This window comes from Maylandia zebra, linkage group LG16, assembly GCF_041146795.1.
Source record: "Maylandia zebra isolate NMK-2024a linkage group LG16, Mzebra_GT3a, whole genome shotgun sequence".
Taxonomy (NCBI): Eukaryota; Metazoa; Chordata; class Actinopteri; order Cichliformes; family Cichlidae; genus Maylandia; species Maylandia zebra.
The window spans coordinates 18,237,368-18,253,985 of NC_135182.1; the positions used below are offsets into that span (position 1 = coordinate 18,237,368).

Below are 16,618 nucleotides of genomic sequence, written 5' to 3' on the forward strand. Positions count from 1 at the left end.
GACACCTACTGTTACACATGGAGACTTATTTATAGCCAAGTCAAAATTTAAAATGAGTGACTCAAACTTCTAAGTGGAACTTTTGTACTTAAATTGAAATGTGGACTTCTGGAGAGTAATCTTTTATCTTTCTCGGTGGTGGAAACAATCCATCCATCTTCATCCGCTTTGTCCGGGGCCGGGTCGCGGGGGCAGCAGCCTAAGCAGCTGCCGGGTGGAAACAAGCTTCCTTAATTATAATTACCAAATATTTACCAAAAGGACTGAAACTAAAATGACAAATTCCAATTAGTACCTTGTAGTTCGAGTGCCTCTGCCAACCAGTTAGGTTGCAGGTTAGATGAAGCTCTGTCCAGAGTCATATGCAGTGAAGAAATATAACCGGTGAGCATAAAAAGTAATAAATTCATTATACAACTAATGTGAAATATGGTCACAATCTCTCCTTGTTTTTGAGTTATTGTGGAACAATGGCAAATGAAATTCCCTCGAGAGATATGAGGAACTATGTCCCTTATGCAAAAATACAGACAAGCACAAAGCTACACCATTTTCTAGATGCTAACTAAATCTTCAACAAAAAAGTCCCCTTGAATTTTAAGGTCAAGTTTCCTGCTTAGATTTTGGCATGAAACTGTACCAGGTATACAGTTTTGAATCTTTTGTCACCATTTGCACTTACAAAAGCGTATTATATCAGATATATATATACTTAAATTGGAATAAAAGGATACAAAAGGCAAAAATTTATTCAGTCTTTACAGATAGCGAGACAGCTCATTTATTTCTAAAATCAATCTGTGAAACATAGACATCTCTGTATGTGCACACATTGCATTTACTCAGTAGAATTTGAAGTAGAACAAGATGAGCATCTTAGCTTGGATTTAAGTGGAGGAAACAATCAATAAAACATCTGTAATGACAGTTGTGTTGATTACTAGTTCAGAAATTCACATTAAAAACGAGACACTTTCCCTTTTCTTTTCTTTTTTTTTTCTTTTTTTTTTTTTTAAAGTGGCAGCCTTAGAAAAGATGAAGGGACGGGTGTGTGTGTGGGGTGGGGTGGGTGTGGGGGAGGAGACTACAAATGGCCTGGAAATACACATGCAGCGGTTTCACCACACCCAGCACCCCCCACCCTCGGGTCAAACCACAGGCTCCGGGACTAGGTGAAGATTAGCAGATCAATACAAAAGGAGGGAAAGACTAGTGAAGTCATTTAAAAGTTTTCACACCAAAAGACAAAAGACCCACTGAAACACCTCAAGGAAAGGCTCACTCCTAAATCCCACCTCCACCTTCAAGTATTCCCTTCAGCACTTGCACCACTTCAAGTATTCCCGCTCTGAACTCCAAACCGTCGATTTCAGTACTACTTCTTAGGTTTTACAACATAAGCTATGATATAAGTGCACTCCAAATGTAATCTATACATAGAAAAATAAAGATGACATTAAGTAGAAGTAATAGTTCTAACAATCACTTTATATTTCAATATTGTACACAAAAGTGATGTTAAATCACTTTATAACGTGGCATCACATTCCCCGCCCCCTGAGTGTAATGTTCAAGTTTAAACTTCTGTATGTACGGAAAAGCAAACAGGAACAGCAACCTTGGTTTGGTTATTTAAATAACATTAGCAATCATTGGCAACGGCAATGATTAGAAGCTCGAGTAATTATGCCTTTCCACAGGCCGTTGTGCTTGTGTGTGGTGGATGCATTATGTACACGCTGCAGATCGATCATGTGACTCTGGCCTGTTCCCTGGCGTTGAGACACAGACAGCCATCATCCTGGAAAATAAACACGAGTGTTAAGAAACAGACGAGACACTGAAGAAAAATCAATGCAGGTATTGAGCAGATGATCATACTGAACTGTAAGGATATTGATAGCCCCCCCCTCCGCGAGCAGTGTGAAGAGCAAAGGACAACTAAACATTCATCTTCCCCACTCATCAATCACATCAGGCAGCACTATGAAAGATGACTGACTGATGTGTAGCTCAGTTTTCTAAGGCGTCGCTTCCACTCACCTTAGTCTCAGTGCATGAGCAGGTCCTCCAGCTTCCTCATGAACCAGCAGCAATGCAACTCCGGCATTTATACAACTTGGGGTCATGGGTGCGGATGTGATTCCGTACATTCCTTAGTCGAAAGAACGTCTTACTGCAGAGCTGCAGCAGAGGGGAACAGAAAGTGTTAATAACAAAGAAATAACTGGAAAAGAGCTGCGATGCTGCAATTTAACAAAACTCCCAAGTGCCTCAATGCCACCCAAAAAGCAGGAAAGACTTTGTTAGACAAGAACTACACCTATGGCAACTGAGTCATTGTGGCCACTGCCTTTTTGATACGTTTATGTGCGCATTGCTGGTGACTAGATAACACTTCCACCAAATTTGAGAAAGAAATAGCTCTGAGCTACAAAAAGAATGATCCAACTTCAAAGTGCCTTTATTCCGCAGCCGTTCACTGGTAACAATCGAAACATGCGCTGTTATAAAGAGGAGAATTGTAAGTTTCACGTGTTTGTAGGATTACAGCAGCGGCTACAGTTTCTCCAGACATGCTTTCAGAAGTATGGGATGAGTTAGACTCGCCTCAACTTGACTCAGTTTCAATTACAATCAAGTACCATCGTTAAATCAACCCAGTCAAAAGTCCTGTGATGTCATTTGTACGCAACACGAACACCACAACAAAAGAGGACTTCGAGGCAATGGTATAGCTGCTGCTCGGTCTGTGGGTTTTTGTCAGACTCTGGGACCACAGTGTTGTTCTTTGAGCAGCTCTCTCCCTCGTTGCTGTGTTTGAAAAATGGTGGTTTTGATTTTTGCAAAGAGATGCTATCATGACTCATTGAGTAACGGCACTGGCCAGCCATGACATGCTCTCTGTTGATGTCACATTTTGGATAGCCTCGAATCACTTGGAACCCCTGAGGAGTATGTACTTAAAAAAAAAAAAAAAAAAAAAAAAGGGAAGGTACTGTGACCCAATGGAAAACCCTGAAAGCTGTGTTGAGCTGTGCCGAACAGACCTGAGTAGGTACTAGTGTAAAGGCCTAACTGAGCACTTGTGAACATGTCCATTACTTTGATTCTTTTTGACTCACCTTATAGTTCAAGAAAACGCTGTTCAAGCCAAAAACTGTAGAAAACTGTTGACCAACCATTTAATTTCTCATCATGGGCATATTTGGTGCTAAAATTACTTCTTTTCTTTTCGTTTGCAATTAAAACTAAAATGAGGTCAAGTAAACTAATATGAAGCCCTGTTTCATCCAGACAGAATGGTTTCATGTTTGTTGTAAGGTTTTTAAGAACAACACTTCTGGTCTCTCAAACTTCGCTACATCTTCTGACCAAAGTCGCCACCAGTGCAAGTTTAAAAATAAAGGCTGTGCTTGGCCTATTAGAAAGAAAGCTAGAAGTAACAGACCTTGTGTTTTTGTCTAAATGCCACATGAAAAAGTATCACCTCAATGCTTTCTAACACCCTGAGCAGAGCAGCAGGAGAAAAAGATCTTAGACACAAGGTAGTACTGTCCCAAAGATGCAGTGAAAGGTCACTAAAGCCCCTTTTCTGTTAGTACCAACTCGGATCGACTTGGCATGGTTCGCCACGGTTTTCGGTGTTTTCCCATTGGGTTATAGTACCCGGTACTTTTTCTTTTAGTATCTGCTCATCTGGGGTTCTAAGTGAGCCGAGCAGGTACTAAAACATGATGTTGTCAGAAAAACTAATATTTGAATTCCTTGGTGCTTACCAGACATGGCCAGTGCTTGCCCTCGATGTGCCTAAGGCGATGCATAATTAGGGCATCACAATCCTTGTAGGAGGCTGAGCACTGCAGACAGGCGTGGGCTGCTTTGGGAACTTTAGGGGCCTGACTACGAGGCCCTCTGAGCTGCTTTAGTCGTGCCCGACGTACAGCATCCAGCATGGCACAGCTCCTACTGCTCAGAGCGAGGAGCTTACCTTGTTGCTAGAGAAAAATAAAATAAAATTATTAGTTAATGAGTTTTATTCACATTTTTAGATAGAAATGATTAAATGCTTTTAAAAGATTAGGCGCCACAGGCGATGCATCAAACAAAGACTGTACAGTTATAAAATTAGATATAAAAGCAAGCATGAGATCATAATCGTCACTATAGTTTGCTACTTAGTATTTTTTTTTTTTTTTTTTTTACCTTTGGCATGGTCCCTGCAGGTTTTGACCTAGCACACCTGGCTAGAGGTAAAGTGTTTCGAGGGTTGGGCCTGGGTCTACGGCCCTTAACTTGGGTCACTTTCCTCTCCTCTCTCTCCCTCTTCACCACCGGCAGGATGGGTGGCCCTCTGGCTCTCAGAGTCCTGTGGGGTAACTCTTCTGCTTCAAATTTCTCTCCAACTTGTGACACAGAGCGTGTTAAGCAGATATCAACACTCTCCTCCTCTTTCTTCAGTCCGGACATGGGCCCCCCTGCTGGCCGGCAGAAGCTAAACAGAAAGCCAGAGTCCAGTAACTTGATGGGGGGCTTGCTCTGGCGTTTACCCAGGTCTGGTGAGGGAGGATCAGGGAAAGCTCCAACTGGCACAGGTTCTGCTGGTTCCTCTTTGATGACTTTATAAAGAGGGTGGTCGTAGATGGACGGTGGAGGTGCTTGCTCTGAAAACTGGAGCCCATCAGGTTTATTTTCCTTCACTTTTGGTCTAGTGTCCATGGTCCCTCTCAGCCCCTGGCTTCCCACCTTTCTTCCCTCTTCTCTGGCATTACACCTCACCTTCTTCGCCTCCTTCGTGGAGCCCCGTCTGAGTTTAGCCTTTGCTGCAGGACGGCTGCTGTTGTATCGCAGTGTTCTGACTGTCTCAACAGTGACCTTATTTCTAGCCTGTATCTTCTGTGAAGGTAAAGATTTGTGGGGTGTGTGGCCGCAGTAATTGTTTGATGAAAATCGGAGACCTGAGAGAGCGTATTCAGCTGGTTCTGATTTGATCCTGACTTTGTTTCTGACTAGCTTTTTATTCGAGCCACGTCGCAGAGGCTGCTGAGAATGAAGGTGGGAACCGTCACCCTTCCTTACGGATTGTCTCAGTTGCCTCCCCCCAAAGGCAACCCTGGATATAGGCTGGAACATGTCAGGTAACACCCCTTTACTTCGCATGCTCCTGTCACTGGGAGGAACACGCTTCCGAGTGGTTTTTGGCCTCTTAGCTGTAATCTTCTCTGTGCTAGCTGCTGCAGCAGGTTTGGTCTTCGCAGGCTTATGGAGGAGGTGAGTGTTAACAGGGTTGCAGAGGGGAAACGCCAGAGTCACATCCCCATATGATAGTCCTGGGGACGGTGAACGGGGTTTCCGGCGCTTGGTGAGTGAATAGTTGTTGGCCTTCAGCTTTCTTAGTCGCTTCTTTTGTCTCCAGCCAATAAGATCTTCTGGTCTGGGGAGGAGAGAAGTCCTTTGTAACCCCAGAACATTCATCAACTTGTACTTTTCCTGTGCTCTGGCATAATCCTCTTCATCCTCGCCAACCTCCTCAACTTCCTGCTTAACCCTCACAGGGCTGCACACCATGCCAGGTCTCAATCTAGAAGAGCAGGAAAGCTGGGAGATGGGATGAGATTTTTTGTTTTTTTGAGAGGTCTCCGACATTGGCAGCAATCTCTGAACCTGCTTGGCAGCTCCAGGAGTGGAGCGGAGCAGACGGGTGTTCGATGGGGATACGGGTGAGTAACTCTGTGACTGTGGGGTAGATGTGGCATTTCGAGGTGTGGAGGCCTTTTTTGAAGAGGGCGATTTAAAGTCCATGAGCTTCATCCTGTGTGAGGGACTTAGAGGGTGGCCGTTTTGGGATTTTGGCATTCTGCGTAAATTGCGGCTGGGACTTCCTTCAAAAGACTCGTCTGATGCATCCAGTGTTAGACTGAAGGCAGCGTTCACATTGTTCTCTAATCCCAAAACCCTTTTCCTTTTGCTTTCCCTCTGGTGGTGATGACGCTCACGGCACGAACCAGCATAGGCTGAGTTTGGATGAAGTTGCTGTTCCTGCTCTTTAATGAGGGCAGAGCAGGCTTCCACTGCAAGCCACATGCCCAGGTGGCGGGCCATGGCAATGACTTCAGGTAGATCCTCACGGCGAACACACAGAGTGGAGGAATAGGAGAAATCCAGCAGAGAGAGAAGGCTGTCCTCACTGAAACCTGGGGGGTTAAAAGGAGCCTTTAATTAGATCACTGGTCAATCAGAGGGTGAGAAGAGGGAGATGAAAGCAATTTGGTGTAAACAGAAGATCAGAGGGAGAGCACTCCAAGAGGGAGCAAAGTGTAAACATGACAGTTGAAACAAGACGACAAATTAACAACTCCTTTAATCATGGACACTTCTGCTCTCATGTAAGAACACACATCAAAGATAAGTAAACGATAACACAGACAACAGCCAAATCCCATTTTAAGGACCAGATTCTCTAAGGCTACGTCCACACGTACACGGGTATTTTTGAAAACGGAGATTTTCCGTTTTCATTTTAAAAAAAATAATCCTGTCCACACGTAAATGCAGAATGAAGGAAAACGCTGCTAGGAACATGCCAAAGCAACAGGTGGCGATATATTCCTAACCGTGTAGAAATGTTGGCCAATCAGAAGTCTAGAAACCTCGGCGGGAAAAAGTAAACAAAGCTGGGGCATAGAAGCAGAACCGCGTGGTATGTGTGGAGGGACAGTAACTGTGTGTGTATATGTAAGCATTTAAACACTGCAGAGAGTACAATTAACAGTATTGTAGAAATTCATTTCACCGAAACAATAACGTGGCGCACAGTGTGACGTCAAAAAAGGCGCACACCTTTGACGCTGCGTTTTCTCCGTTTTTCTCGTCCACACGTAAATGCAAAAACTGAGTTTTCAAAATATCCACCCTGGCCGGAGTTTTTAAAAATCTCTGTTTTCAGTGACCGAAAACGCCGTTTACGTGTGGACGAAAGGTGGAAACGCATAGAAAAATCTGCGTTTTCAAAAATACCCGGGTACGTGTGGACGTAGCCTAAGTCTGAATTTTTAGAGTGATTACGTCTTTACAAAATGCCAAATGTCATCACAAAGACCTCTGAATCAGCTGGATGATATGATTACATCTTAAGTTTCCTTCACACTATTGTTTGAGCAATGATAAGACGTTAATTTTCTTACCTAATGTCAGGAGTTCGCATTATTTGCATTCAGTCTCTTAATAAATGTGTATTCATTAAAATCTGTGTAATAAATCACTCAGAATTATAAATGACTCTACTGTTTGTTCTAACCTGGAATTATTGTCAACAGGGCAATAAAGGGACAATGTTGACTGCAGTTTATTAAGTTTATTACTGACTGGAGCTGCAACATTGTATTTAGCATTTGCTTGAAAGACAGTCAGTGTTCTGATTACTAAATAATGACTGGCGAGCAAAAGTCTGCTGGTACAATCTTCTCAAATGGGTGCATTAATTTTCATGAAAATGAATAAAAAAATCTTTTAGATTTTGGACAATAAGTCATGTAAAAAAAGAGGAAAAATGAACAATGGGAAAGTTGTCTAGAGCACACAAATTATAATGGACATTTTTTAGCATTATCTGATGTTTTAAAGGGAAAAAGAAACATTTAATTTAGTAATGTGGAGATTTATGGATGATGGAAATAAGGGTTGGGCTATCCTAAAATTGAAACAAAATATACAGTCTGCAGCTCGACCATATCACAAGCTAGAAGTATTTACGCCATTTCTTAATGCCAGCATTCAAAAGTGAGGCAAAAATCTGGGAGATGTGACGAGTTCAGACAAACACGCACTTTTCTGAGAGCCTTTCTTGGAAATCATTCATTGTGCTGCAGTCAAAACGGTCTCAGATTGGTAGTTATCCTGTTCATTTATTTAATAGTTAAGTCCAAACCCTAATTATACTTAGTGCTCCATAAACCTGATCATTTGCTGCACGAAGGAGGAGTGAAAGTGCCACAATTTTGTTTTTGGATGCAGCTCCTGTTATGTAACTGCCAATACTCTCAAGCCCCTTCATGCTCACAGTTCTCCCTTTCAAGTATTACTGGGGACAGTTTCAGCAACCATCATTTTGAAATAAGTGGTATAATGGCTAAAACTTAACACTCAAAGGGAACAAGTCTGTTTTCTCTTTTATCTCCAAGCCATCCTTAACAAAAGTACCTTGTTACTTATGCTCACATGAATAGCTTTGAAACACGAGTTTAAGTTTTGTCTCTTAATGGTGGAACAACATTCAGGAATCTCTTAAATTAGACAAATATTTTATCACAGTTGATCTTATACAAGCATGTAGCTTTTGAATTTTTGTATACGTTTATATTAGAGATGGCACGATACCACTTTTTTTATGTCCGATACCGATATCATAAATTTGGATATCGGCCAATACCAATATGAATCCGATATAGTGTGTTTTTTAATAAATAAAACTGTTTTTTTAATATTTTGCTGCATTTTGTATAAGTTCAAACTCAAGTTTAAAAAAAACAAAACACTAAAGCTATTCTCTTATACCTGTATGCAAAACATACACTGCACCCAAAATATTTCATAGTTCAGCAAAACTGATCAATCTAATAAACTTAAACCTAGTCTATCCTCCCAATTCTGGTATTTTAAAGAGTAAGCAACCTAACTAACAGGGTTCCAAACTCCCAGCAAAAAAAAATAAAAAATAAAAAAATAAAAAAAATAAAAATAGGGAACCACCCCTCACCTTATGATGCTTAATCAACGTAATCAACTTTAATTTGATGCAGTGTGAAAAAAAAATGCACAGAAATAAATTATTTTTCAAGAATAATTAAATAGATTCAACATCTTTCTTCAACAGAACTGCAGACTGCACAGATGGTACCTTCCCAAAAGAAAAAGTACTATAGCTTACTAGGGTATATTAGACTTAATAGTTACTATATACAGTAATGGACTTCTATACATTTTACATCAGATTAAAACTTTGGGCGTAAGATTCAGATAATTATTTATTAAAAGCTCAACATTTTAAATGAGAATAAGAAAAGAAAAGTATTTCTTTGTGCCCCCTTTTCCCCGTTCATGCCCTATCGGCCCAATTGGCTAAACTTTGCTAGATCCGCCCCTGCACAGTTACCAGCTGTCAGCTACGTAGAAAAAGATCCTGGTTTAGAAAGTAATATTAAATAAATTCTAACAACAGCTTATCAAGCTTAAATGTGCTGCTGTTGTTCAGCTGCTGGTTTCCTCTTTCTGGCGCGAAGTTAACGATAAACAAACAAGAGAGACAGACTCGCGACAGAAAAGCCGATCAGCTGATCATTAATCAGTTTCATCATTGAAGTAGCAGCAAGAAGAGGCAGTCGCTCCATATATCGGTTGTTAAGCTTAACACTGGAATGCTTTACAAACACTCAGAGATGAACTTACACACTTGCTTTACTTCTCTCGGGGATAACTTTCTCGGAGATGAAATGCCGGTTTGGTCGCGAGGCTACAAATACTCAACCAGACCGCCGACAGGTCTTGCACGCCACAGCCGCTCTATCACGTGACGCATTTTGCTCCGATGTGCTAAGATTATGAGCCGAGTTACGCCATGACCCAAGTTTTGTGAGGTGCTTTTTTGATATTTATTGGATCGGATTACCTTTTTTAATTCTCTCCGATATCGGATCCAGTAATTTAGGTCAGTATCGGATCGATACCTTATATCGGATCGGTCCATCTCTAGTTTATATATAGTAAAACTTTTTCTTTTTTTTTTTTTAAACAGTAGTGGACTTTATCTATCCAAAAGGGGCAAGGCAGAGGTTGTTTCAAAAAGTGCTTTTCTATGTAAAGAGAATAGATTAAACATATATAATACACATATAATGTGTACTGTACGCTCACCCCCAACCAGTCAAGGCCCTCTCTAACCTAGTTCCGCAAGAGCGATCTTGTTAAAAGGGAGTCTTTCCTTTCCACTGTCGCCAAGTGCTTGCTCATAGAACGTCATCCGATTTTTTCTCTGTGTGACTGTAGGGTTTTTACCTTAAAGTATACAATGCCTTGAGGCGACTGCTGTTGTGATCTGGTGCTATATTAATTAAATTGAACTAAACAATTTTTCAGGCATTTAGACCAGAAATATTCACACTGAAGTTTTGACACCTGTGGGGGCAGAGTGACTGATGTGAGGAGAAGGATCAGGCTCGGTAAGGTATTTTGGTCTGCCTTCAACCACCTACCCAAAAAAACAGCTCAAGTAGAGAGATGTGGCACCCAGGTGTCCACTCTTACCTGTGAGATCTATGTCTGCCTTCATGCTCGAGTCCATTTCCGTGAAGATCTCCTGAAAGTGATCACTGACGGCTGCCAGGACGGCTCTGTGCGCTAAGAAGGAACGCCCGCTCGTCCGCAGGGTAATGTCACAGAACAGGCCTGCCTCACGCTGACTCCTCAGCTTGCTCAGCATGTCGGAGCTGTGTGACACTACTGTCTTTGTGACACATCCTCTGCCACCCGGCTCCTACGAGGCACAGACAAAAACGAAAAAGACAGATCGAAATACTTTATTATGGGAGTATGCTGTGTGTGTGTGTGTGTGTGTGTGTGTGTGTGTGTGTGTGTGTGTGTGTGTGTGAAAGCACTTCCAGGAGACAAGCGTGAGAGTAAGTGGGAATGAGTTAGAAGGTGTGAATTAAAATGTGTGAGATGCCGAAAAAGAAGGCCGTCTCCATAAAAATGAAGAGGCGCTTAAAGTTTGATGAGAAGAAACAAGGCTCCGGGATAGCGTTTGCTGTCAGTTCATCAACTCCAGTGTACACTCACCTCCGATTTCTTGTTGTGCTGACACTCTGGACAGCTGAGGACAAAGTCTCTGATCTCAAAGTACATCCCTGTGAAGAAAGCAGTTGTTCAAACATCAGAACATGAGGTAACAAAAGACAGGAAAGATTTTGGGCTGGATCGGGCTAATCGTTTTAAAGGTGTCACAACTGTCTCGACACTTGGTAATGCCTCACCAAAAAGAACAGCAAGGGGTGTGATTAACACCTATTGTTCATGTCTGAATAAGTCTCACAATCTTTGACTGATTCAACCACTTGTGCATATGCGAGTCTGTTTCAAGTATCCCTACACTTACAATTGGAATGCTTAAATCTCTGCTAGTGTATAGATAACATCATTAGTAGGCAGTTATAAGATTAATATGCATTTGTAGCAGTCTACACATGACTCGCATGCTTTACCAAGACACTTAGAAGACAAAAGTGATGTTCATACCTTCCCACCAGTAGTTTTCAGCCACGCATTTGTACGTCTCTTCCAGTGAGAGGTGGCGTTGGCCCGGTCGCCTTATGTGGAAAGTGGAGATTGCCTCATGTCTTCGGTCCTCATTCAAAACCTCCCGGTAGTTGATGAAGCCCCTTTCCAGTTTCTTTCGATACAGCAGCCCGTCTATCACCTCAAAGTTGGGGGACCACCGTGCGGTGGACCCACGCCCACTCGAGCACCCCGCTGACTCCTTCTGCCGGGATTGCTTTCTATCTCCATCCGACCAGGGCTTGGACGGGCAACACGTCTCTGCGTTTTCGTATTGGGCGTTGGTGTGAGAACAGTCACAAGCCATTTTTTCTTTAAAAAAAATGAGGATTTATTTTCCAATAAAAAGATACAACTTTGTAGTCTCAGAAGGACTACCCCCACCACCACCTTTCTGGATCGCCCTCTTACGAAACTTTACCCAACGACCTGAAACGAAGTCCACGTGGATGAGGCGATAAAGGACGACAGAGGCACGAAAACACGCAGTTGAAAAGTCTGACACAATGTAGTGCACCACACAGAGTAAATTCTCAATAACTAGCGCCTCTCATTGTGGCTTGAAAAGCAGAAGAAAAGTCAGACGGGAATCAGCCGCATTTCCCTGCCCCTGCTTTGTATCCTTGCTGTCAATGAGAGCATCACTTCTCTCTATCCAAACATCCCTAATATGCAATAGTTACACTTCCTCCTTGGGACACGTTTGGTCAAATTTCTTAGCAATTTCTCGGTTTCGACTGTCGGGCAACCAGGTTCTTTTTTAATATCCCTCCAAATGTTGATAATAACCCAGGAGAGTATCGCGCCAACAACGCCAAGCCAAGTGATGTAAAGTCACCACAACGACCGCGTAAACAGGCTTCACCGTCAACCCCTCGCCGGCAGTCCGTCTTCCATCTGTCTCAGAGGTCGGGAGTGGCCTCCGGGGGTGGATGACGGCGGGCAGCCTCACCTCTGGCGTTAACTTGTGATTTCTTTTCGCCAACTCGAGTCGGAAGCAACATGATGACGCAGCTATCAGCTCAGCATCGCGACTTGGACGACCTAAAAGCGAGGCTGGTCGCCCCGACCAGCTCGAAAATGTTGCAATAATCACCGCCGGACCCCTTCAAAAGCGAGCCAACAAGCTCCAGTCAGACACCCGACATAGTTCACCCCCCTTCAGCCGCCACAACGCCGCTCTAGTAGTCAAATAGTCCAATTTTTCAAACTCGTAACCTTCTGTTTGTTGCTAATCAGCAGACTAACCGAGCGAAGGGCTCCCCGCCTTCACACAAAGGCTATTAGCAGAAGCTTTAAAGAGCTTCGCCCGAGCCAATTGCGATTGGCTGCTGCGGCTGTCACTCAAACAGCCAGTTTTCTTCCATTTGCAGTAAGCTAGGTTGTTCGCTCACGATTCCAGTGTACCAGTATTTGCTTCACTTGCTGCAAACACAAGTGAAACACGATATAGCCAGTGTGTCGTATCCATTAACGGAATACACACTGTTTCATGTGGCGACTGTTCAATATTTCCCTCCCCAGAATAAGTTACAGCTACAACAGATTTACTCACATTTCAAAACGTTAGCCACATTTCATCACCTCAGTGTCTGTTACAAATATTGTATCCGCATATTAATTTTGTAAACGTTTGGGTTACATTTCCAGACTTTAATAACATTTAAAAATTAAATAACAATAAAATACATCAACCAGGCCCATGTCCAAAACATGTTTATTACTAAATTTTGATGACAACATCAACAATGACAAGGGCAACAGAAAAAGGCGGCTATTTCCTTAAAAATGTAAATCATAATCATGGAAAGGTGATGAAATAATGTAGATTTTAGGAGAAAAAAAAACAACATCAACTTTTTTCATAAGGCAAAAACTGATGATTAATTCTTTTTTTAAAAAAAAAAATAAGGCTGGATTACACTTCTGAAAAGATGTCCACATGCCCTTACCAGATGAATTTACAGTTGGGTCCATAAATTGTTGTGGCAAGTTTCAGTGAACTAGTTTCATCCCTGTACAGTTTGTGCAGACTTACAATTTTAATTCAGCTGGGTTTACAATCAGAATCAGAATCAGAATACTTTATTGATCCCTGGGGGGAAATTATTTTTTTGTTACAGTGCTCCATTATAAACCAACATAAACCAACACTAACAAGACAGACAATACGCTAACTAAGAATAGTACAATATATATATATATATATATATATATATATATATATATATATATATATATATATATATATATATATATATATATAAGTCACTCATTAATAAATAGCTGGAAAAGAAAAATGTGTAGTTGTAGCAGTAACCAGTGTGTTAAGTGGATGCGTTGTACAGGGAGATGGCCACAGGCAGGAAAGATTTCCTGTGTCGTTCAGTGGTGCTTTTCGGTAATCTCAGTCTCTCACTGAACGAGCTCCTGTGACTGACCAGCATGTCATGGAGTGGGTGGGAGGTGTTATCCAACATTGTCTTTATCTTGGACAGCATCCGCCTCTCCGACACCACCTTGAGGGAGTCCAGCTCCATCCCCACAACATTACTGGCCTTACGGATTAGTTTATTGAGTCTGTTGGCATCTGCTACCCTCAGCCTGCTCCCCAAGCATGCAACAGCATAGAGGATCGCACTGGCCACAACAGACTCATAGAAAATCCTCAGCATTTTCTGGCAGATGTTGAAGGACCTCAGCCGCCTCAAAAAATAGAGACGACTCTGGCCCTTCCTGTAAAGTGCTGTGGTGTTTTTAGCCCAGTCCAGTTTATTGTCAATGTGTACTCCAAGGTATTTATAGTCCTCCACAATGTCAACACTGACCCCCTGGATTGAAACAGGGGTCAAGTGTTTCCTGGTCTTCCTGAAGTCCACTATCAAGGATTATATCAAGGATTTTGCATTAAATGTTTAGGAATTTTTATACACGTTTTTATGTTTATTTTCAGAGGCCCAAATGGACAAAATAGTAAAGCTTTAAATATAATGATTGTTTTTAATACTTGGATGAAAATAATTTGGAATCACCCTTATGAAGTCTAGAATCATCACCGAATGGTATAAGTTTCTTTTCGTCAGATGCTCTGCCTTCAGTTTAGTCTACAGTACCGGTAACTAGAAATCATGCTCAGATGATTGGTTTGGTCATTGAACAATATGTCCTTTCTTTTACTTTGCGTTGGGTCTTTATCCATTAGCACTGTGAAGCATTTTTCAGTCAGTTTTGCAAAACATGGCTGAATCTGAGCACAGAGTACAGCCCAGTACACTTCAGAATTCACCCTGGCACTTCTATCAGCAGTGACATAATGAGTAAGAACTGCTGACCTGGTTCCACTGACCACTATACACACCCATACCATAGCACTTTCTCACCACGCTCCATACATTTCTCTTCTCGTCAATCTGGTACAGTCTAATCTTGCTGACATCTGTCTAAAGATTTTTTTCCAACACTCTTTTATATGTTTCTGACAAAGTCTAAACCTAAACTCTCTGTATTTCCATTCATGAAGGCGTCTCTTGATTGTCGACCTTGACAGTGGTATGCCTGAATCCTTGAGAGTCTTCTCGACTTGATTAGATGTTGTGAAAAAAAAATTTCCATTCCAGCGAACACATTTTTTTCATTCCACACTTTAGTTCTCTTCTGTGGTATTCCAGGACATTTGGTGCTGCTAAGTTAGCCAGTACATTCCTCCTGTTGATTTGGCCACCCCTAAAGGTTTTGCTGTCTCTCCGATAGGTTTATTTTGTTTGTTTAGCCTAATGATGGCCTCCCTCATATGCACTGACATTCCTTTGGGCCTCATGATTAGAATTACAGAGAAAAAAATCAACTTCAGATATTAAATCTTCATTTGGCATGAAATTAATGACGGAACAGCAAGTGTTCAACTACTTTTCAGCCTCTGAAAATGGGAGACTGTGTATAAAAACGACTTTATGAAAACCTCTTGAATTAAAGCTAAGCTAAGCTGTAAAGTCTGTCATGTCTACTTCTACTCTGGCGAGACGTCTTTGTCCACAGCACATGACTCCACAAAGACATGTCTTTGCTTATATTTTGACAATTTGTAGTTTTGCACTGAGGTTTTACAGACAGAAAATGTTTATTCCAATCATTCAGGTAAAATTTGTACAATATCCGATTATAGAGCCATGCACTGTGAAAACCAGCAGTTGCAAAAATGACCTGCAGATTCCAGTGTTACATTTTGGCTCTTGACATGTTTTGCAGTCTGCTGCTGGGCGGATCTTTCCAAGGTTTGGGTCCCACTTGGCAGTAGTTAGAATTTAAGCCACTTGTTGATGATTTTCTTTACAATGTGCTGCTATTAGCATTACAGGTGAATCTTTAACAAGTACACACAAATTCCACGTTGTCACATACTGTACTCTTTTGTCATTACTCTTTTTGATAAAGACAATCAACCTATTACTGTTACTTTCAATATGGTTGTCAACTTTGGTAAAAAGGCATATTTTTTAAAAACAAAAATAACTAGACTTATTTATAAATTATCTTGGTGTTAAATTCTGAATGTTTGATTGTTTCGATCATGACCTTAAAAGTCAGAAATTACTATGAAGCTTTTTTATAATGCATATACACTTTTAAAAAAGCTGTCAACATGAGTGCAACATGTCTTGGGTGTTTTAGCCAAATCTCCTGGATGAACTGACCCTCTTTTCTTACCCACTTCTCACGGATCAAAGAAGCTTGATGTTCATGCTGGTTCGGGATTTAAAATGATGCCTACTATTCAGAAGACCGGCGGTTGAGTCCTTAACTATTTTTCCAATCTGTGTTTCTACAAGTATCTTTGGGCAAGATCCTTAATGCTTAATTGCCCCAGATGTGTTCATGAAAATAAGTCTATTCATGACTAAACTGGGTGAAGAGAGAACATGGAGAAGATGTTAAGTTGACTGGATGGAAAAGCTACACTGACAAAGGATGTTGTGAAGGACGACATGTGACAGGGGGATGCTAAAGACAGGGTGAGACGGAGGGAGATGATCCGCTGTGGCGACCCCTAAGGGAGCAAGAATAAGGAGGACGTCACATTACTGCTGGGAAACTCAGCTTGTGGTTCGGTGTTGGCTAACTAGCTTGTTATTTAGATTAGTTACGTATAAGCTTATACATTAATCAGATTCTTGGCAGGATGGTGGTGCAGTGTTAGCACAGTTCTTCAAGAAAAGTTTGAACCTTCTCATCCAAAGTTCAAAGACATGCGTGTCAGGTTAATTGGTAATTCTGAAGCATTTGTAGGTGTGCATAT

The 16,618-nt window shown here is 41.6% G+C and overlaps 1 protein-coding gene across 1 annotated transcript; it reads right to left on the reverse strand.

The window, feature by feature from the left end:
* Window positions 1-731: 731 nt before the first annotated feature.
* On the reverse strand, window positions 732-12,589 carry si:dkey-229b18.3 (uncharacterized). Its single transcript, XM_004557881.3, has 7 exons — window positions 11,287-12,589; window positions 10,831-10,898; window positions 10,300-10,528; window positions 4,207-6,194; window positions 3,780-3,998; window positions 2,044-2,184; window positions 732-1,801 (listed from the first exon to the last, which is right to left on the reverse strand). Exons 1-6 carry the CDS (start codon window positions 11,630-11,632, stop codon window positions 2,080-2,082), a joined length of 2,955 nt encoding a protein of 984 aa, XP_004557938.3. The 5' UTR covers window positions 11,633-12,589; the 3' UTR covers window positions 732-1,801; window positions 2,044-2,079.
* Between the last annotated feature and the right edge of the window lie 4,029 nt (window positions 12,590-16,618).

Bases quoted from the DNA above. Each gene is read 5' to 3' on its own strand.
- si:dkey-229b18.3 (XM_004557881.3), bottom strand. From the start codon at position 11,632: ATGGCTTGTGACTGTTCTCACACCAACGCCCAATACGAAAACGCAGAG. The intron at 3,999-4,206 runs GTAAAAAAAAAA...ATTTTTCTCTAG, and splicing joins CTGCAGGGACCATGCCAAAG to CAACAAGGTAAGCTCCTCGC. The intron at 2,185-3,779 runs GTAAGCACCAAG...CCTCTGCTGCAG, and splicing joins GCAAGCACTGGCCATGTCTG to CTCTGCAGTAAGACGTTCTT.